At 44.2% G+C, this 20,638-nt stretch overlaps 1 protein-coding gene and 1 pseudogene across 3 annotated transcripts in view; one reads left to right on the top strand and one right to left on the bottom strand.

The window, feature by feature from the left end:
- LOC126914021 (POU domain, class 2, transcription factor 2-like) overlaps positions 1–10,567 on the bottom strand; it is a 123,237-nt gene extending 112,670 nt beyond the window's left edge. For all 3 annotated transcript variants that reach the window (XM_050717430.1, XM_050717432.1, XM_050717431.1), the window contains exon 1: positions 8,316–10,567. In XM_050717430.1, the coding sequence (XP_050573387.1) occupies positions 8,316–8,901 (586 nt within the window). In that variant the 5' untranslated portion in view covers positions 8,902–10,567. The remainder of the gene's footprint in view (positions 1–8,315) is intronic.
- Positions 8,977–20,638, top strand: part of LOC126914185 (uncharacterized) — a 134,017-nt pseudogene continuing 122,355 nt past the window's right edge.

The raw sequence follows: 20,638 nt of genomic DNA, 5'->3' as shown, positions 1-20,638 counted from the left end.
GTACGTGGCATTATAGGTTTCATTACGAGAAGTACATTTCCTTTTCCGAAGTGCACCGCGAACTGCAAGGACGTCCGTGTAGCTCTTTGCCGCGCGAATCACTCGTCCAACTTCGACGCATTCGTCATCGACGCGAGAGAGATGGTATCGTGGCTGCGCCGGGGGATAAGGGAGCCGTGCCGCTCGCGCTCATAATTTGCATGTCTCGACCGGTGCCACGGGTAACGAAGAGTTATGGACGTGCGAGAGCTAGTCAGAACTTTTCGCGGAGGAAAAACACACGAGTCTCTTGGAGATTACGATCGACACCGACGAATAACTTGACGCGGGACTGATGTCTCGCGGTGTAATGTATCTAAGAGGATTTAATGTCTAAACATTGGTTAGAAACATCGAAACTGCACGTAGTTACGTTTGATTATATATTACTCTATGTATTCTGCCACGTGTAACGTGAAATTGCTAGTGATTTGATTTCGTATTAGCAAGTTGCTCGAGCAAGTAAAATGTAAAGGGTACCAAAAGATGGACCGGTTGTCTCGCGTATCACGGAAGAGGCGTGAAAACCCGAGTAGGCACGTGGCCAGAAACCCTTCGGTTGAATGTTTAAAGAAAGGCGCAGGAAAGTCGGTCGCGTGTCGCGGTGATTTGTCGATGGCCGTGTGTTGTTGGTTCGCGTACGTGTACACACGTACGGCACACGCGTAGGTAGTACGCGGAAAGGTGTCCCCGTGAGTTAGAGCAGAAGGGTTGCAAGGTAGGTATACCTGGTCGTGCGAGACTCCACGGATGAAAGAAGTACACGAGGAGATAAAGAAGGAGAAAAGAAAAAGAGGTAGGGCAGAAGAAAGAGAAAAGAGAACTGCCACGTGACCCCTGCACGGTCCTCCATTCCTTATTGGAATCCTCCTGGCCCAACCTGACCTATCCAAGGTAAGATTTATCCGGCGGCTTTACCTGCCACCAGCTATATAGCCACCTTGGTACCTTCCTCGCTGTCTGTGCCTACCTACCGGGAATCCCCGCATTCCCATTCTCATTCCCCATTCCCGTGAACCGGCCTCCACCCGTCCACCCACCGCTTCGGGTCACGTATCCTAGGCCTTTTCGTACGGATCGAGCGTGTCCCGACAACGTAACAGGTGAGATTTCCGTGCTGCCTGGAATCCACGGCTCTCTCTCAGCCTCTCCTTATATAGGCTGCACCCTTTGTATTCCGTACGAGTTACTTATGACGATCGCAAATTGGTCGATTCAGTCAAAACAATTTCCACGTAGGACGTAGTCTACAGGATAGAATCTTCGATAATCAACATGTTCCCTGTCGAATGAACTTTGTATGTCTTATTCGTGGCGTTGTAGTTGTTGTTTTACATTACTTCGAGAGATCTCTATAGATCATTTAGCAATTTATCTTGTTGTTGTAACATTCAAAGCATGCAAATTTTTTGAATATTTAAATCTTACGGTAACATTATTGGTAACGTATCATTGCAAGTCAATCTCTATCAAGATAATCAAAATAATTGACCCTTAGGAAAGAAGAAACATTTCTATTCTTTGTACCATAAATCAGTTACTTCGATGTCTTTGGTAGTTACGCCAAAGAGAATTCTTCCCCGGAGGAAGCGTCTAGCAGTCTGCGGCGTCAATTCTGCATTGTTTTCTTGCGGGCAGTGACACGCATCCCACGACAAATTTCAATCTCTTCATGCAAATCTGTCCCTTGCTGTTCGCCGGTGATTTTCATAAAACCTATCGTCCACCACCTACGAGTCACGTGCCCACGAGTTTGTCGAGAGAAACCAACATACGAGTGCCGACATAATAGGTGGGATTTAGCCCGAACTAGCCTGAAGCGTTTCGAGCAGGTTCCGGCCGTCCTTAATACGAAAGCCGAGTAGGCTATAATCGGAAAGCCGCTGGACAATGCAAATGGGACCGCGACGGCGTTATTATGAATTCCGGCCTCCGCTCACACCCGCTGTTCTCCTACCGTCAGTGTGATGTAAGACAAAAACGACGAAGCGCCGCTTCCGGCTCAGCCGAAACCAAGGATTTTCATTAAAGTCTCATTAGTGGCATTCTGACGTTTCGAAGTCGATCTTAAACAGGCGATAATTAGCGGGGAAGCGAACGAGCAACGACGTTAATTCCCTGTTATATTAATTAGTCGAATCTTGTGAACGAATGTTTTAAACGAAATGAATTAAGGGTATCTTTATTATAACAACAAAGCTGACTAAAACCGTGGCGCGCGCTGCCAAGATCCGCGCGATGCATCGTTGCTATCTCAACTGATTATCTTGATTCGATCCTTACCAAGAAAAGGAGCAAGTATGGGGGGAAAGAGAGAGAGAGAGAGAGAGATCGCAAGGAAGAAAAAAAGAAGAAGAGGTAAAAGCTGTTGGTTATTCCGCGAAAAGGAAAAAGCTGTTGATTATTCCGCGAAAAGGCAAAAGCCTATTTAACTTCGTAATCTCGATTCAATTAATACGAGGAACTCACTCATCCAATCGTACGTCGGATCCTTACCTCGGAAAATCATGTTGGTTACAAAATTACCATGATTTTTCAGAACGACCATAATCCAACTAGCTCCATCCCGGAAATGCCCAAACGGGCCAGAACACATTATTCATTCGAGTTTGCGTTGGCCTACGAAATTTACACGAACGTGAAATGCGTGTTAGCCGAGCCGGGGCGCGCGTTTCCGGTCGCCTCTCTTTCTCCTCCGTCCTGAGAACACCACGCCGTCTTTTTATCTCGTTGGCCCCGAGAGCCAAGCCTTCATTTCTCAAGTGACGCGCGCGAGATTGCCGATCGATAAAAGGCCGTTTCACTCGGCTCGATAGCGACGCAAATCGCAAAAATAAATATATTATTCAGTCAGTATTAATCGATCGCCATGCAATGTCAACAAACGCCATTTCCTTTTGCACGGAACGCATAAGATATCTGTGGCATGCGTCCGCGATCTGTCGCTAGGATTTCGTCCGCTGCGAGCCTCGATCGGCCAGCCAGATCATTCGCGACTGTTGTCGCATTATCGAACCTGAGGGATGCTAAGAACGTAGATCCAATCCTCGATTGCATAGCTGTTTACGTACTCCGTTCGGGATAATCTTCGTGTCCTCGAAGGGACATCGCAGTCTTTGCACGATGTTTGCGATCGAGCAACTATGTACACATCCGCTAGACTAATCGGAAATCTATACTTTCGATAATGTCTACAAGTATACGTGTACCTATGCGAGGTATTTGGAGCAGATTGCTCGAAGCAAATGAGAAAACGAGTTCGTGGCGGACTGTCAGATTGCTCCATGTGTAACCCTGAAGTTGAAAGACCACTATAAGGATATGTGAAGAATTTACTTACATTTTAATTTATGCTTAGATAAGAAATAAGATCAATGTGTGTTTTTGAAACTTAATTCCCTAATTCATGATGATTTCTCAGTTGAACCATCTGCCAGAGAAATCTAATTTTCCTGAGCCCTTCGATCACTCAATAATCAATGCATCAACTACAATCAATGCATTATCGTTGCTAGGATCTTGATAAACAAGTTGGTGGTATTGTAAAGAAGAGACAAAGTCACGGAATCGAGTGACATTCGTGGCACGCAGCAATGAAAATGTTAAGGAAACGAAGAACGAAAGAAAACCTCAAAGTTGGTTGGAGAGAAACGACTTCGAGGAACTGTCGTCGGGCTACACGAAACTCGAAGATCAATGAAGATCATGGACGAAAGCGAAGAAAAAGAAGGAAGAACCGTGAGTACTCTCACGAGTCGGAAAGGAGCCGTCTAATTTTCCGCACGCGAGTGATCCGACGGCACTCGGGAGAGCTGGAACAACTCGTTTTCTTGCCGAGAGATTCTACTAACGAACGAACAGACTTGTACGACGCGCCACAGCCCCCTTTCTAATAATTACTCCGTCGAAAAGAACGTATGTCGAAAGGGGAATTTAATTCGAGCGTATCCGCGAGTCGAATATCGGGCGATGAAAAGGAAAGAAAACACAGTTTAAGGACCGTCGTATAGTTTTCGTTAGCAGTGGATATAGAGACGGAAGCATCGATCGCGAATTTATTAAGGTACAGATTAGCAACGATTCATCGACGATAAACATCCGGTGGTCGGTAATTAAACTGTTAAAGGGCATATAATAACTTCGAGCGTCTGACGTGATTTACTTACCATCGAATATTATCATAATTAATTACACGTGGCCGAACCGGTGCGGTATATAATTAGCAGAAATCGCAAGATTGCCGATCGATCGACGATCATTATCTCATTTTCAGTTTTACAGCGCGTATTAAACGAGAAAAGAAAGGAGGGAAAAGAAAACATGAGAAAGAAGAAAAAGAAAGGAACATTCGTCGACGATGGTTTGGCCATCGTTCGAGAAAAACGAAGCGTGTTCGAATGGCTTGTTAAAGAAAAGAAGGATCGAGCATCAGAATATGTCGCTTGGAACGACGAACAACGACTGGATATCGAGAGAGAAACGAAGAAGCATCGATGGAACGAAGGAAAACGAGGAGGTCTACGCAAGAACAAAAGAGGAATACAAGCACGTACGGGACATTGGAGGGATGAAATCAATATGGAGAGCGTATCGAAGAAAATTATTGTTATCAAGGTTGCGCAGGGCCATCCAGCGTGAAACGTCATTTTCAGGTTCAAGCCTCATGGCTTACTGCCGCGCGATAGAGATTGCTCGAGCATAGAATCTAATTATGTGATAAACATTGTTGCGCGGCACACCTGCTCGTAAATAACATAGAATCAAACACGTATCACGTTACACCGTAATACACAAGGCCCTCGGGAGGAGAACAGGTCCCTGGACCCTGGCGAACCGCAATCGACTATCTTCGATATAAGGTACTCGGTCCTGCGCGTGTTCCTTGCCAGGATTAATTATATTCTCCCCTATCGAACATAAATTAACACGACGAAAAGAAGGAGGCACGATATACCGAGTAATTACGCTTTTCGGTGTGATACATCGTAACGCAACCAACCAGCTGGTTTGCACGTTCTTGCTCCTCGTGAAAATCGAGGACATACGAAACAAGGAAAAGACGTGAGATGTAATGTTCGATTATAGGGCAGGAATGTCGCTTTCGAAGAACGTGACGGATGAATAATAACCGCGAGACGGTCGATCGTTGCTTGAAACTCCAATAAAACGAACTCAGGGCTATTAACGTTATATAAGGGGGAGGGGGTATTATCTGGAGCACTCTACGATTTCACTTCAAAAATGGATTTTTCGTCGTATCGTGTTGCTCATCGAAAATAACCGCACGATCACGCGCTTACGTGGAATATTTATTCAAACAAGCCTTAGAGCTAAGACCTTATCGACAGATACGATATCGGCCAACTTTTTCTCACCGGCATCAACTACGCCGTCTGTTTGCCGTTGCATTTTTGAATATTAGTGCAATTATGTAGACACGCATACATATACCGGTCGCTGCGTTGAACAGCCGAGATACCGAAACACGGTCGAGCACAAACGAACGCACCAGCCACGATAATTGCCCGCGGATTAAACATAATATGCTCGTGCCGTTATCGATAATACGAAATCAAAGATAACTCTTCGTTTTTTCTCTCTTATTTTTTTCTTTCCTTTTTTTTTTTTTTCTTTTACTCGTTTTTCTCGAAGTCGCGATTAACAAGGATATGTATTAGGTGCTCGACGTTGAAATCGAAACGCTCTATTCGACAATGGTATCGTTTTTATCAGAAGTTTCAATAAAAATAAATACTATTAGTTGCTGAATTTCATGTATGTGACTTTTGCACGAGCTTGCTACTACGAACATGATCACTTCTATTTTTTTCTGTTTTCTTCTTCTTCCTCCTATTTCCTAGTTTGTAATGTGTTACGAACGCTCGACTCTTATCAGACTATTCCATAGCGCTGTTTACATTGCATTTTATTGAAACTAATAAAGATCCGGCTGTTTAAAATCAGATAATGCTCGCCTCGACTTGTATCATTTTAATTATGATCATTCTTGTTTTCGTGGCATCGCGAGGCTCGCGACGCCGACACATTACGCCGCGATAATAAACACGAAAGATAACTCGACGTATAGCCAAGTATAAGTACAATAATATTTAGTTTTTATAGAATAATCAGTGAATTTATCGGTGGTAAATCGAGCGGACGATACACGAGAATTTTTCCTATCTTTCCTCTGTCCCACTCTCGTATTCTACCTTCGATCTATTCTTTATCAGCGAATGCGTCGAAATCGAGGTAAGAAGTTTTTCTATGCTGGTTTTATCTGTCGATTGGATCGTCGCTGTTCACGTGTCCACTACTTCAAACACGTGTCATTGAGGTTGAATTAAAACTGTATTAAGACTGGTCGATACGTATCATAAGCTCGAGCAAAACATATTCAACGATACGTCGAATAGCTTGATGTTTCCGTCGAAAATATGTTCGTGTCATATATGATGTCACCATGCAAGTTCGACCAAATAAAAACCAGAACGTTACCGGCACTTGCTCGAGTAGTCAATCGATATACACTTTACTGTCATGAATCATAAGGCCTAATAAGACGCAAATTATTGACACAATTTAATCAGTTGAGACGCAGATACGGTGAAAACCGATGTTTTAGATAAACACGATTATTAAGAAGCGGCGCTCAATAAACGAATGACCACTATTTCCTTTAAATAACGATGACTATCTTTCCAGTTAACGATAAGAATACACCACGTACTTTCTGATGGAAAATACACTGCTTACTCGTATGACGTAACGCTAAAAATTACAAGAACACGCAAGAAGCGTGAATTTCAATTATATACATGTATACGTTGTTTCGAACGAAACGTTACACGAATTTATTCATGGAGAATTCCCTTATGGCGAAGGGAAATCGTTGGCAGATTGCATGCACGCGGCAACGACGGGCGCGCAACGAAAGGAACATCTTGTAAAAGGGAATTCACCTTCCCATCGTAAAACCGTGCCGCCGCAATTGGCGAATCTTCCATGTTTTTGCGTATGAAAACGCAACGAAACGCAACGAAACCCGGTTTCAGGTAAACTCCGATTCTCGCGATCCCGCGCCGCTTATTCCTACAATGGAACGAACGTACAATGCATCGATCATTCGACGAGCTGAAGGTAACAATGGCCCGTGCCAAGGTTGTGCGGGGGTGGCAGCGTCGAATGCAAGCAGGGAGGCTCCATTGACAGCTGACGGATCGAACGCTCTCCACGTTTTCCCCCAAAATGCACGGGATCGTTTCATGTTTCGTTCACGGACAAATAGCGGCTGGCATGACGCATACGTTCGTTTGTCTCGGAAATCTCCGGTTTCGTTACCGAACCAACTCTTTGGGAAATCGACAGAGACAGAAGGAACCGCTTAATCGTCCTATTGATACGTGTAGTTTGATACGCACCACGGTAAACAGTGTATTCGAAGATCTTTAACGTTACAATACTACCAATCTTTAATATATATTTTACCAGTAATATACTGCATATAATTATGATTATACTTAAAATGATTTGATAAAAATAGACAAATGTCGAATAATTATGTTTCTATATACGTAAAGAAACAATATTTTTTATAATTACATAAAGTAAGAAGTCCAAGATGTATCATACTTGGTAGTTTCAGTGTCAACTCTTAACTGCTATGGAAACGGAAATAAGTTAACTCTTTGCTGAGATACCTCGATAAAAAATTCAAATCTAATCTCACAAGTTATAATTTTAAGACCCGATCTAATTGAAGATTACTGCAACACTTAGCGTCATGTTTTATTTCACATCGAATTTATAACACTATTTATATCTAACGTTCGCGATACTCCAGGATTCCATAGAACCAATTAAGAATTCAAAATTGGAATTTCCCTTATACAAAAAGACTAAAGTTTGGGCTCGCTATTTATAACTTTACAATTAACTATCACGATTGAGGACACTCTACCTATTATCTATCTTGCCAAACAATGAAATCATCTAAGGAAGCAATAAAATTAATATCATAATCCAGTAACCGACAAGAGCAAAATTCTAAGATTCAAATGAGTAACTGATTACACAAGCGGACGTAAAATCGGAAATGCCGAATTACCAACGCGGCTTATTGCCTCATCTCGAATCACTCGCGATATTATAATTCGTTGCGTCACCCTGATTTATCGTTACACGCGCTCGTCACCATAATTCCATCGCGCTGTTTCGGCAAAAACGCGCCGTGCAATGCGATAAGTAGAGAGAATTTGCATGTCTCGAAGACTCACCGTTTTCGGTGCCTCGAAGGGGGCCAGAAGGACTCCCGCCGGTGGAGACCCCTTCGTCCTCGCTGCTGCTGCTGCTACCATCACTGGGACTGAAACTTCTCCTGCTGCCAGTCCCTCTGACGATCTTCTGTCCGCTACCGGCTGTACCGTTATTATTGTCGTGCATCCTACTCTGCAGTCTCTCGTGTATAGTCCTTACGCGAGAATGTAGCCTCTGTTGTTGAAGGGAACCCACCGAAAAGTCCAAAGGCTGATCGATTTCCGATTGAATCTGCGACTGTCTTTGTACTTGACCGCATACCGTGCCAGCAACCAGACTCTGCGACTGAGGGACTTGCTGACCGAGAGGTGACACTTGCTGTTGCTGCTGTTGCTCTTGATGAACGGTACTTGGCGGACTCCACCACTGGTGACCACCTTGAATGGATCTCCAAGCCTCGATGGTGTTGTTATTCGTCGGGCTGGTCTGCTTTTGCTTCTGTGGCTGCATCTGCATCTGTTGTTGAGACTGTTGTTGCTGTTGAACCATCGCAACCTCCACCAGGTTATTGTTCTCCAGCAGATGCATGCTGGGGGTCTGCGTCATGGACGACGGCAAAACGAAAGAGGAAGCGGCCACCGAGGGCGGGCTCGACTCTTGACGCTGTCGATGGATGGAATGATGATGTTGCTGTCTATGCTGCTGATGTTGAACCGACTGCTGTTGTTGATGTTGTTGTTGCTGCTGCTGCTGTTGTTGTTGCGAACTAGATGGTACGACAACCGGAGGCGGAATTTGCCGGACGGTCCGCGCGGCCTCGGCGACCCACCGGCGCACCGCCTCGCTGTCGAGACCCGCCAGCCCTGCGGACTTTGTTTTCGACTGTCCTCCGGGCGATGATAAACCCTTATCGGGTATCAGGCCGGGTAGCGCGAGGACCCCGGTGCCCGCCACCGCGACCCTGGGTCCCGAAACGCCCCCGTAAGCAGCCAACGCCGCGAGATCCAACGTGGTCACCTGCTGGCTCTCTTTATCGGACAAGTTTCGCTATTCTTCCTCCTCTTGTACTATTAGACGTCCTATTTTATTGTTGATCAGATGCGTCGATCTTGTTTATCACTAGTATCGCGTTACACTTGCAAAACCAATAGTTTCACTCCAGACAGAGTAGGTTCATTCGATGTATCTTTGCTTCTTCGACATTTATATTATTAATGTCACAAAGGAGAAACGTCTTTACAAATATAAAATATCCTGTGGATGTTTATTATCCTTCGATATCACAGTATATTCCTGAAGAAACACTACACTGATAAGCACAGATATGTTCCTCCGACACGTTCCGAACGTATCCCAGTCTCGCACGGTCACCGGCTCTGCAGTCACTCGTTACATGAATTTATCAGTCGCGTCCATTACACGAACACTTCCCGATAGATATAGTTATTAAACGGAACAGCGTGACAAACACGTATGGTCGTTATTATCGCATAGTTCCTGCCTCCGCTTCCCGTGCAATTCACCTGTCATCGAATCCGACTGCCAAACACTTCGCGTCGATTTCTCTAATTGCCACCAGCGCCAACTGTCAGCTGTTCTATAGACGATTGGTCCACGCGTTTTTCACCGCGTAGAATCGTGCACCTTGCAGCCCGCGAATATTCAAAAATCCTACTGTCCCTCTGACCTGTCATCAACGTGTCAGACACAGCGTCACCCATCAGTGAACTCGCGAACAGTTTCGATGCTGTCCAGCAGAACGTACGCGAGCATGTTCGATCGTAAATCTCTCTCAAAATCCTTTCGATTCCATTGCAAACTGTCACGATATCACTGTGTCACATTTGAAGCTGCCGAATATTTCCCGTGTTTCCGCGTTCCACACGTGCGGTACCGTTTCGTCATAAGTTTCACACACACAGCGCGACTCAGCTTTCCCCTCGGTCGTTCCTCGAGGTGTTCGCGGTGCGAGATCGGTGGAAAGAGCAAAGTATCGTTATCGCAGGAACACGAGCATCCGCGACGAGCTACGGCGGTGGCAGCTACGGCTGCGGCGGCTGGTACGGCGGTCAGATGCTGTCGCGTGCATGTGTGCAGCTACACTAGAGGGCCCACGTACGCCCGGTCGGCCGCCTACCGGCCACGGGGAACGCGGACGCGTACGCGGACTGTCGAACGCAAAGTGGGGGAGTTGTTTGAGGAAGAAAAGAGACGGAACGGTTCTAACCTCGGCATGAAACGCTGAAAGCACAACGAAGAGGTTCGACTAGAACGAAAAGCAGCGGACGAACGCCTGGACGTTCATATTGGTGGGGAAACAAGCAGCGTCGGTGGGGAATGAAGCTCCAATCGCAAAGGAACGCGGATCACGCGCGACTCCGCCCGGCAAGGAAAGGCGAGTTCTCTGGTCGCGAGCGCGAGCGCGCCTTTTTACCTCGCGTGTACCGGCTACTACTGCTGCAACCGAACCACGGATAGAGGGAGAGAAGGTGAGTACATTTGCATATGCGAGAAAAGCGACCAATCGCGGCATTCGCTGCCCCCTCTGACTCGATATCGCGATAACGATTAGAGCTTTCGAATAAATACAATATAAACAACTGACACCGATGCGTTACCACGTACACTCTTGTAAACATCAGGCATTGACTATGTAAATATTATCCCAATGGAGGGCGCTTCTTTATAAGGCTCATGTATATACGTCGAACCACTGGACGCAATTAATTCAGATGAGCGTCACAGGTGGCGTTTTTTCAACGTTAGTGGATCAGTGGCGCAGCTGTCTCGCGGTGCAAGATTATGGAAACAGGTTGGTTTCGACTATTTTTATAATTGTTAGATCATAGTTTCTGTTGTTGACGATGAGTGTTTTTCGTATGGTGTAAAGTATTTAGGTAGAGAAAGGATAAAGACTAGGAAGTTTGAAAAAAATTAGTTAAAAAAGTGACAGTGAGAAGTCTTTATCAAGACATCTATCACCCTGTTTTCTGTTAATCTCGATAGTAATTTGGCGGGAAACGGTGTTTATATCGTCACTTATAGCAAACGTTAGAAGTTTTCGATAAATTTCGACAAAATAAGTGATCTCGAGATTCGATTCTACATGTTGAAACGCTTTTGGCATGACCTGAACGACGAACTGTTTGGCGGATACTGTCTGCAGTCTGATGTATCTTAGATTAACAACAGGTGAGTAAGTACATACATGTATGTATACTTTTAAAGGTTAAAACCGCTTGGTTCAACGACCTCTCGAACAATAGCGTTATTGTGTGTTGAATATGTACGCACTAGCAAATGTAGTAAAACAATCAATAATACATAATAATACAAGAACAGTGTAACCAAGTTACAATATCCATAGCAGCGATAGCGTTTATCTATCGAACCGAACCTTCGATATCGAATTACATACTTCGAATCTAACTAAAATCCAAACACTTACTTGATCAATTTTCACGAACTTAACGTCGCAAATTATAAATACATTCGATAATGTATCTCAGACGCCATTTTTTTTCTGTATCACTTCTGGCCATATCACAACCCCGCGATGGTATACAAATATTCGGGAATCCCTATCCCGTCCGCCATTTCTCCGAGTCCGAGTCTCACCTATCATATTTCTATGCACACACATTGGAACCCACCACTCCCAACATTTAAATGCGGCATGCGCAGTGCCAGTGCAAAAAAAATGAGTCGCTTTAAAGTGGGCCTTTATTGGTCGTAGCAGCCGTGCAGTATCCCCACCCTCGCGCTACGTTTTTCCCTCGCATACACAAGCATCCCTGCCATTCTTCCTCCTTTTATCGCGCTATCATATTTCCATACAGCCACCGGCCACCACCACCGTCACCACCTCCACTCGATACCCAGCAGCTCGCCCAGATTTGAATCCGGCATGCGCAGTTCCGCGCGCAAAAAGGGCGCTTTAAAGAGGTTCTTATTGGTCATGGGAACGCCACCCCCACTCCTTATCGCGTGTACCGGCTACCTAACCTTGCGAACGCGGCACCCTTCCTCTTATCGCGTCTTCTTTCCCCTCGCCACGACTCACCCCCGCGCACCCTCTTCCTTGTGCACGTTCCTTTTTTTCGCGTTTTCTCTCCCTTCTTCCCCTCCAGCTACCCCACCAGCCAGCAGTCCCACGTCTCCGACTAGGAACGACCGAGCATCCCCTTGTACCCTCGCCTTGCACACCCCCACCAACCCCCGTGCGCGTACATACACACGCATACAAAGAAGGTGCGACGAGGATGAATAGCGCCGAGGGACGAAGATGTAAGCGGGACATACCGAGAGGGCGAGGGTGGTGGCACGAGGGAGACGAGGTGGAGAGCGAGCCGGTATTGATTTTAATGACGCCCCTACCTACGCGAATTCACGAAAGAGGCGCGAATAATATCTACGCGCTCTGATTCCGGGAGTTGGGACGAAGCGAGGTTTTGTAAGGACGCATGAACGTTCTTCTAACTGGTATAACAGGAATTCAAATGTTCTTTCTCTTTCCTATTCCATGTTTTGGCTGCTGTCTTATACCTGGAGAATGATACGATTAGCAAGACAGGTAGTATAATTAATAGAGGTGTGAAACGATTCTTCTTTGTCAAGTGGCGACATTTCCATGCCGTATCTGATCGCGGACGAATAAAGGGTTGGTAAAAAAGAGAGGATGGTCATATTTATGTATGACACGCGTGCCAGAGGATAAAGGCACTTGCCGAAAATCGAGGTGGCTCGAGTGCCACTATATGGAAGGGTGTTCAAATACCCATGCTCGGGACCCTAATCTGAATAAGGCAAACCCTTTCTCCCTGAGCGCGGACCCCCTTTTTTTATTCATCGCGTGCAGGTATTTGCATGACCCGAGATCGCAGGTGCCGGGCCCTCTTCGTTCCCCATCGCGTTTCTCATTCACGTTGAATGAAACGAACCTGCAAAGGCAAAGGGTAACCGTGTGTATATATGGAAATAACACGGTAAGTTGGTGATGGTGCAACATTTGTTCGTCAAGGACGGTGATAGATCCTTAACATCGTCTCGTCACATGTTGATCCAGTGCACCTGGGTGCGAAACCGCGGTTGCACAGGTGAAATCATTCCTGCAGGGTTTAATGCTTTTCGTGACCGATAATTTGCGCTCGTAAAATTATCGTGCGCGTCCTTCTATGTTGAAACTTGTTTCTTTGAACGTAACTTTCAAAAAGATATCCGACATTCGTTAACGGTCTTCGTAATGATCTTCATTCTAGATTCTTTCTGTTCCCCTTAGCCGTTGTACGGTCGATCAGTGCAACTTTTTTCAAGACACCCGGTAGAGCCGAGCGGCGAGCCGGTGCCTCCTGACCCTATGACCCTCTCACAAACCCGACGACCTGTCTATATGGTGTATACGTGAATTGCAGGCTACCATTCGGCCACCTGCGGCTCCTGACATCTCAAGCAGCATCGGTAGTGACCAGACGAACACCTCTCTTTGCACGCGCGAACACATTCTTTGACAAAGGTGTATTATCCCTCGCCCCTGGCTTTCCTGAAAACCTGTTTGCAGCCGCGCGCGCCGCGACGCCTTTGTATTCACCACGCAACAAGTCACAACATCGTCAGAATCACAACGAACGAGTCAATCTCCAGACGTTAATTGCTTCCATATTGTCTTCACTATAATATTTCACAGCTTCCTCTAGTCCTAGCAATTGTACTTAGCATTCCACCGATTTCGTGCGTTAAACCGAGCTATAGGGAACGCTGTTATATCTTCGTGTTACATAGATTGCAAACAATTTTCCACCGAGACTTCGAACTGCATTTTCTAACCGTAATATTCGTTAATCGATTCTTCTTCAATATATACCCCAATATATATGGAAGAATACGAAAGAAATTCGTCAATAGTAAAACTCGAACGATTTCGATGATTCCGTTTGAAGATTGTTACCGTTACTCTCAATTTTTTAGTAAAATGGAGAGGCAAGAAACGCGAGATTCTTCTGATGTACCCCCTGTGAAAATCGTTTTACCCCCCGAAGAGGAACTTTTTTAGACGGTCCATGAATTGCCACCCTTCAAGAATAATAAAGACCTCCCATTACGTGGAAAATTAGAGGTTTTGATTCTATAGTATATGCGTCGAAGCAGCGGGGCGAGCGTTTATTTCTATCCGGGAAGGTTTTAACTACTATTCGTCGGAGGTTTCGAGGAGCCAGGTGCTCCAAAACAGTATTTTCCTTTGATGATTTGTTGGGAGGCAGAAACTGGGCCAATCTCGCTAGGATTTCTGGCCAACTTATAAATCAATTCCCCCTTTAGAGCACGAGAATCTCGACGATTCACGTTGTACATACGTTATAAAAAAAAAAAAAAAAGTATAAAGTTTTTGAGGCCCTTGCATGAGATGTGAAAATAACTTTTTTTTCTTCTAATTCTACTCGTGCACTTGACATCGAGTACACGAACATTCTTCCCTTACGTTTCGTGTTTGTCGTTTATTTTCTAGATAATTTTAAGAGCAATTCAGCTCGATTGTTCATCGAGTAGAGTTTTTTCCGCGTTCGATAGCATTTTTTCTTCGATTCCTTTGCTTTCATTGTTCATTCCTTTCAGTATTTCGCTGGATTTTTCACCCACTTGCGGAAACTCGAGATGTATCCACTGGCAATTGTTCTGCCCACTTTTTCGCGCGGAAAAGTTCTTAAGAGGTCGGCCGAACTTTACTGGCCCTCTATTCTCGCCGAAAACGGAGCTCGTTTTTTTTTCTCTCTCCGCTCTTTCTCATCCTCGCTTGCCCTCTCTAATTCAGGTCGAACGGTTCTACTGCGCGGTGTTTGACGAGCCAGTAATTTTACGAAAAAAGGCAAGATAACGAATAAAAAAAATCAAATAAACCGTACCGCGCACAATACTATACCATCGGGACTATTTTACAATTTCTCGGCTCCATTTGGCCATTCATCACTATACCTCGATTTATGATGCACCGAAACATTCGATTTCACTTTCGTCGTCGAGAACAGATCCAGGTAGCGACTGTATCGATCTATACACATCACTTATTACTGCACTAAATGCTTTACGACGTAGCATTCACGAAGAGAAACTCTCCAGAGATGCAAATCCTGTTTTTCTTTTTTTTTTTTTTTTACGACAGATAGGTATTTATTTTCTTCTCCGAAATCTATATGGTACTTCAACGTAACATCGTCACGTTTAGCAATCCTCTTAATAGTTCAAAGACGTATCCCGTTATAAAATCATTCGAAATTATCTTTAGTGAAGTTTTGTCCTTGAACGAAGAAGCTGTGCTTATACGAGCTCTGTAAAACTAGAGGCTTCCGAGAAAGTGGTCCCTGGAATTCTCGACAGCCATTGGAATGGAATATTTAGGAAGAATTAGAACAATTAGTTACGCAAATCTTTCGTTGCACCTGAGTCTATGTTATGAAAGGATCTAGAAAAAAATATAGATACTAAATTTCGTAGAGTCACTCGAAAACTACCTACCGCGCGAGGCAAAGAAAATTCAAAGGGCGTTTTTTGAAAAACGATTAATTCGTTGGGCGCCAGGAGCGTGAAATCGAAAGCTCGATTCAGGGTACACCGGATTTTTGGCCCGCGGCGATAATAATGAGGTTTCGGTTTTTCGGAACGACGCGAACCAGCGCTCGTGGATCAAAGAGAACCGACCCATAGCCTCCCCTATCGTCTTTCGCAATTTCAAGGCCTTTCTCGGACACCTCCAGTGTCGACTTCCATTTTCCGGACGGTTCCCTTTTCATACTATTCCGACCACACTTCTACAGTTAGAAAGAAACGCTCTTCCTTTACCATACAACGCTCTGGGACGATAAGTAAACTCGTTTCCACGATTGCGGAATACATCGTTTTGATCTACTTTTAGTAGAGACGCTTCGTTAAATGTTTTTTCCAATGTTCTCCGAATGATAGCTAAATTAGTTAGGGTTGCGGAGTATTTAATTATAAAGTCTGTATGGTTGATACAAGTGTAGATTAGGTCTTTTTTATCGTATTACAGGAATTTTTTTCACGAAAAAGGTATTATGGAAAATGATTTCAAAAAGGAGTAATATTTTTTCTTAAAAGGTTTTGACAAAATTTTATATTACGAAAATCTCAACGACTTTTTTCTATGAAAAATGTAACAACTGCGATTCACGACGTGATTCTTTATAGTTTGTATAAACTATAAACAAATTACACGCAGTGTCGTTGCAAGCTGACATTCTCTGTGTCGTTATTAAAACAGCTCGGTTTCGCGGAAGTTTTGAATTAAAAGAGACGGAACTCTCAATTCTCGACGGAGTTGGCCGGTCGTGTACTCGCGATATCGTGGCACGCGTGACAGAGCGCGAGCAAGCTCGGTAATTTTCCTAGCATTACGCATGTGAGGGAGCATAACGTGTGATTATAAAATAAGCGGTTCCTTTTGTGGTAATTAGCGGATCAAGGACAGCCAACAATGAATTCGAGAGGATGATGTTATTATGCCTACACCTCAGTTTTACTGGCTGTTCACAGTGTTCGCATAATCGATCAAGCTTTAGAAGATAACAATTTTTTTTTTTAAATTGTACCTTAATATTTCTTCGTATTCTCTAAAATGTAATAAAACGCGTTATACAAATAACAACGTAATGCAAAATACGCTTAGGAAACTTTTATCTAATTGTTCCCACTTAAATTCTATCTCTATATTTTTTATAAATAATTTTTTGAACGGTCTTATTTTTGTTACAGTACTCATATGATTTTTTCAAAGAAATATTCTCATCTACTGATTACATAACATCCACAGATTTCTATAATAGCGTCCGGAGCTTCTTTGCTGCCTGATTTCTTATTAGTCTAAAAGAATATAATATTAGGTACCTGAGGTTACTCTACCTTTACTCCTCTCCAAGATACTATAAAATATTCCATCATATTTCGCATCTTCAACAGACTATTCATTCATCTTTCATCAGCTCTACGAAGCGATTCCAAAAGTCCAAGCAACGTAGTATCTCACGTCAATCTTGGTCGCTTGGCTCTACTTAGGCTCCGGGATTAGGCAATAAAAAGTGGGCGCATTCTTAGCATTCACGATATTTCGCGGGCACGAGCGCGACCTCTGGGCTCGTTGACGTTGCCGCTCGCGATTTGCCAATTGTCTAATGCGAGTTCCCTTCCCCTCTTCCCATTCTTCACGCGGCATTCCATCCATAAGCCCGTTTCCAACTGGCCGCGCTCTGGTTCCTCTTTTTCTTCTACGCTCGCCCCTTTTATTCCGCGGAATATTCACCGGATTAAGGTAATTGCTCGTTCGCTAGCACGGCGTAAGCGCCGTCCAGCGCGCATTCCGCGTGGGCTGCGTGCATACACGCGTGCAACCCGCGTCCGTGCAGGCGTGAGACCGATCGACATCGTTACGTAACTCTCTGTTTCGTCGTACGAACGAGGACAGAGTCACGCGAGGGTCGCAGGCTCGAAATTTGTGGAAAAATTTCACTCTAATACTTGGAGTTTCGTTCTGAATCTGGAGCTTGAAATTTGTTCAGTATGGAATGGTCCTAATCGCAAGATGTAAGATTTCATGGTTGTTTAATGGATTAGAGAGATTAGAAATGTAGTGCTGTGCAAAAGTCTCAAATCATCTATTAACCTCTCAGCTAGAAAAGACGGCTTAACTCGTTACGTTACTTGGTTCTTTAATTTTTTAGGAATAATCATTCGCTTTTTTCACGGATCTGCTATATTTTGATGCATCGTTTTGTTTCTAATTAACGGATGATTCGATTGGTAGTTTAAAAAATATTACGAACATATTACCTACAGTTTTATTTGGAAAAATTTCCTTAGTTTTGAATATGAAGTCAATCGGTAATACAGTCTAAGACCTATTTATTTAAAATATTAATTGTCTCGTTTACATTTCGTAGAAGATAGAAAGAAATTCTGTCGTAGTTGTATTAATGCGAAAACTGAACTTATTGACACGTAAAACGGCTGCACTTGTTTAAACACCGGCCTTGAGCCGCGAATCGTCGGCAGAGCGAAACGCAATTTGCGAAGAGGCGTTTCCGACAAATGAACGTTTTCGCGTGAGCAACTTTAAAATCTGGAATAAAAACATAATCTTATGTCACTGTAATATCAATATCTCAATAACGTACATAGAACCTCAAGCGTTTAATCGCGTGGTACACTTATCCATTCGTCAATAAATTCCCAAGAAACGAAAAATTCTGTCCCAACTGAAACTTAAAAATTACTCCAAAATTGGCATTTATGCTCCAAAATCTGTGGGACAAGTTTAACGTCGCGTGTAATGTTGGCATTTGGCGGCAGGATATACTGTTTCACTGGTGGTAATGGAGGCAGTGGTAGTGTAGCGCCAGCGGTGGTAGCGGCTCATGGGGTCGAGGTCTAAGCCGGCGGTGTTGGGTTTCACAGCGATATCAAGCGTAATATAGCACGCGCCTCAATTCAATCCAGCTGCCAGCCACTGTCACACTTAACGAGTTGCACTTTAACGACCGGAAGGATTAATTTCTCCGCCGAAACTTGCCCCGCCACATTTGAAAATCAGGTGTCCCGTACGATCCACTGGATCTCGAGCGTCTCTTAAAGCTCATAATCGATCAACAAGTCTACAATTTTTAATGTTCTATATATCCAAAGTGTACGTGTTGACAAAATTTGAACCACGTCTGTGAGCCTTTCCGTGCAGTATAGAAATCAGCCTGGGCTTACTTTTGGTTTACGTCAGGCAAAAGAACAGACTTTAGTCCAAGAAGTTATTGCAGAAAATGTTTATTCACGTGAAAGCTACAGTTTATTTGACAATCACTTAAGTGTCTTATATATACAGTTACATAATAATCATTCAAGTGTCCTCTATATATTGTATGTACTGTATTTACGGTAATATTATGCGTCCCGTTTCTCTCTGTTCACTAGTGCACCTCTTTCTGTCCTTGATCGTTTAGCTTTTAAAACAAGTGTAAGAGAAGTTCCAACGAAATTCCAACCATTTGTCGAATAATATGAAATATGGTGGCAATAGTTGCCAAAGCGCGCTCTACCTCTCCACTGACATAGTAGATGTAATTAAGCGGGCAACCTCGCGCGCGTTTCTTATTCGTCATGGTAACAAGGTTCGTGGAAGAGATGCTAAGTGGCCACGACGTAGAAGAACAAGAACGAGAAGAATACGAGAAAGGAGAAGAAAAAGAAGAAACGATCCCGGCCACGAAGTCCATTGCGTGCATACGAGAAACCGGCAAAAGGGGCTGACGAAGGAGAAGCGAGGGGGAAGGGGGTCGTGCGGGAATACGAGAGGGAAGATTCGTTGTTGGTTGTCGGAGGCACGATAATACTCGCCGACCGCGGTGGAATCGCATGGTAGCGTTACGCAGTTGCGTCGCGTGAGTGTGTACGCACTGGTGGGCGGTAAACATCAAAGACACGTTAGCTAGTTGAGCCACTTAACGTCCTCGAGTTTTCACATTAGCGAGGCAAAAGACCGACTGATAGCGAGTAACGTACGAAGAGGAGAATAGAGGGGTAAGATGTTCGAGACACAGCGATACGTTCGTGAAAGTTTGTATGATAATAGCGCGTACAGTTCTGCATAACGAATGGAGAGAATGGGTTCGAAGGTGAAGGTTGTCTTCCATGAATCGTTAGTGGTAAATCCTCGTCGTTCGGTTATGCATCGTTGGTTTTCTGATAAAACCAGTCGTATTTGATCCTGATTTTACGATACCACGTGGCTGAGTATAAACGTCGTACAGAAAAAAATAACAGGGTGATTCAATTGAATTATTCTGGAAGGAATAAGTTAAGATACGATATCTCGTGGTTGGATACTCGAAGGCTGAAGAGGGAGTTCCTCGAGGATGATTTCGTAGGGTGTTACAATTTCCACGAAACGAGATCCGCGTCGAAAAGGAACGCAGCGATTATGGATGGTCTCTGAGTCTCGCGTGTCGCCTTCGCATTAAGATCGGGATGTAAGACGTCGTTGTCAAGATACGACCGATTCCCCGCGATCGCGGACGTTCCAAGTGAAATAGGAATCGCGTTCTTCGTAAGCTCGCCATGGTGATTTCGAAATTATTACAAGTCGATGGAAACACGCGGGAGGGAGAAAAAACGCGACGGTTATCGATGTTTATTGTGAGCGTTAATGACATAGAACGATAATGCGAAACCAGATCCGGATCTTTGAATAAACATCTTTTTCACGTATTTTTTTATGCATAAATATATTGATATAGTACGCCATAAAAAGAATATCACAGCTATTAATAGTTTCCTATAGTACCAATGAGTTTTG

This window comes from Bombus affinis, chromosome 3 (assembly GCF_024516045.1).
Source record: "Bombus affinis isolate iyBomAffi1 chromosome 3, iyBomAffi1.2, whole genome shotgun sequence".
Lineage (NCBI taxonomy): Eukaryota > Metazoa > Arthropoda > Insecta > Hymenoptera > Apidae > Bombus > Bombus affinis.
Note: the sequence above shows the minus strand (reverse complement) of the source record. Positions and strands in the feature narration are given on the sequence as shown.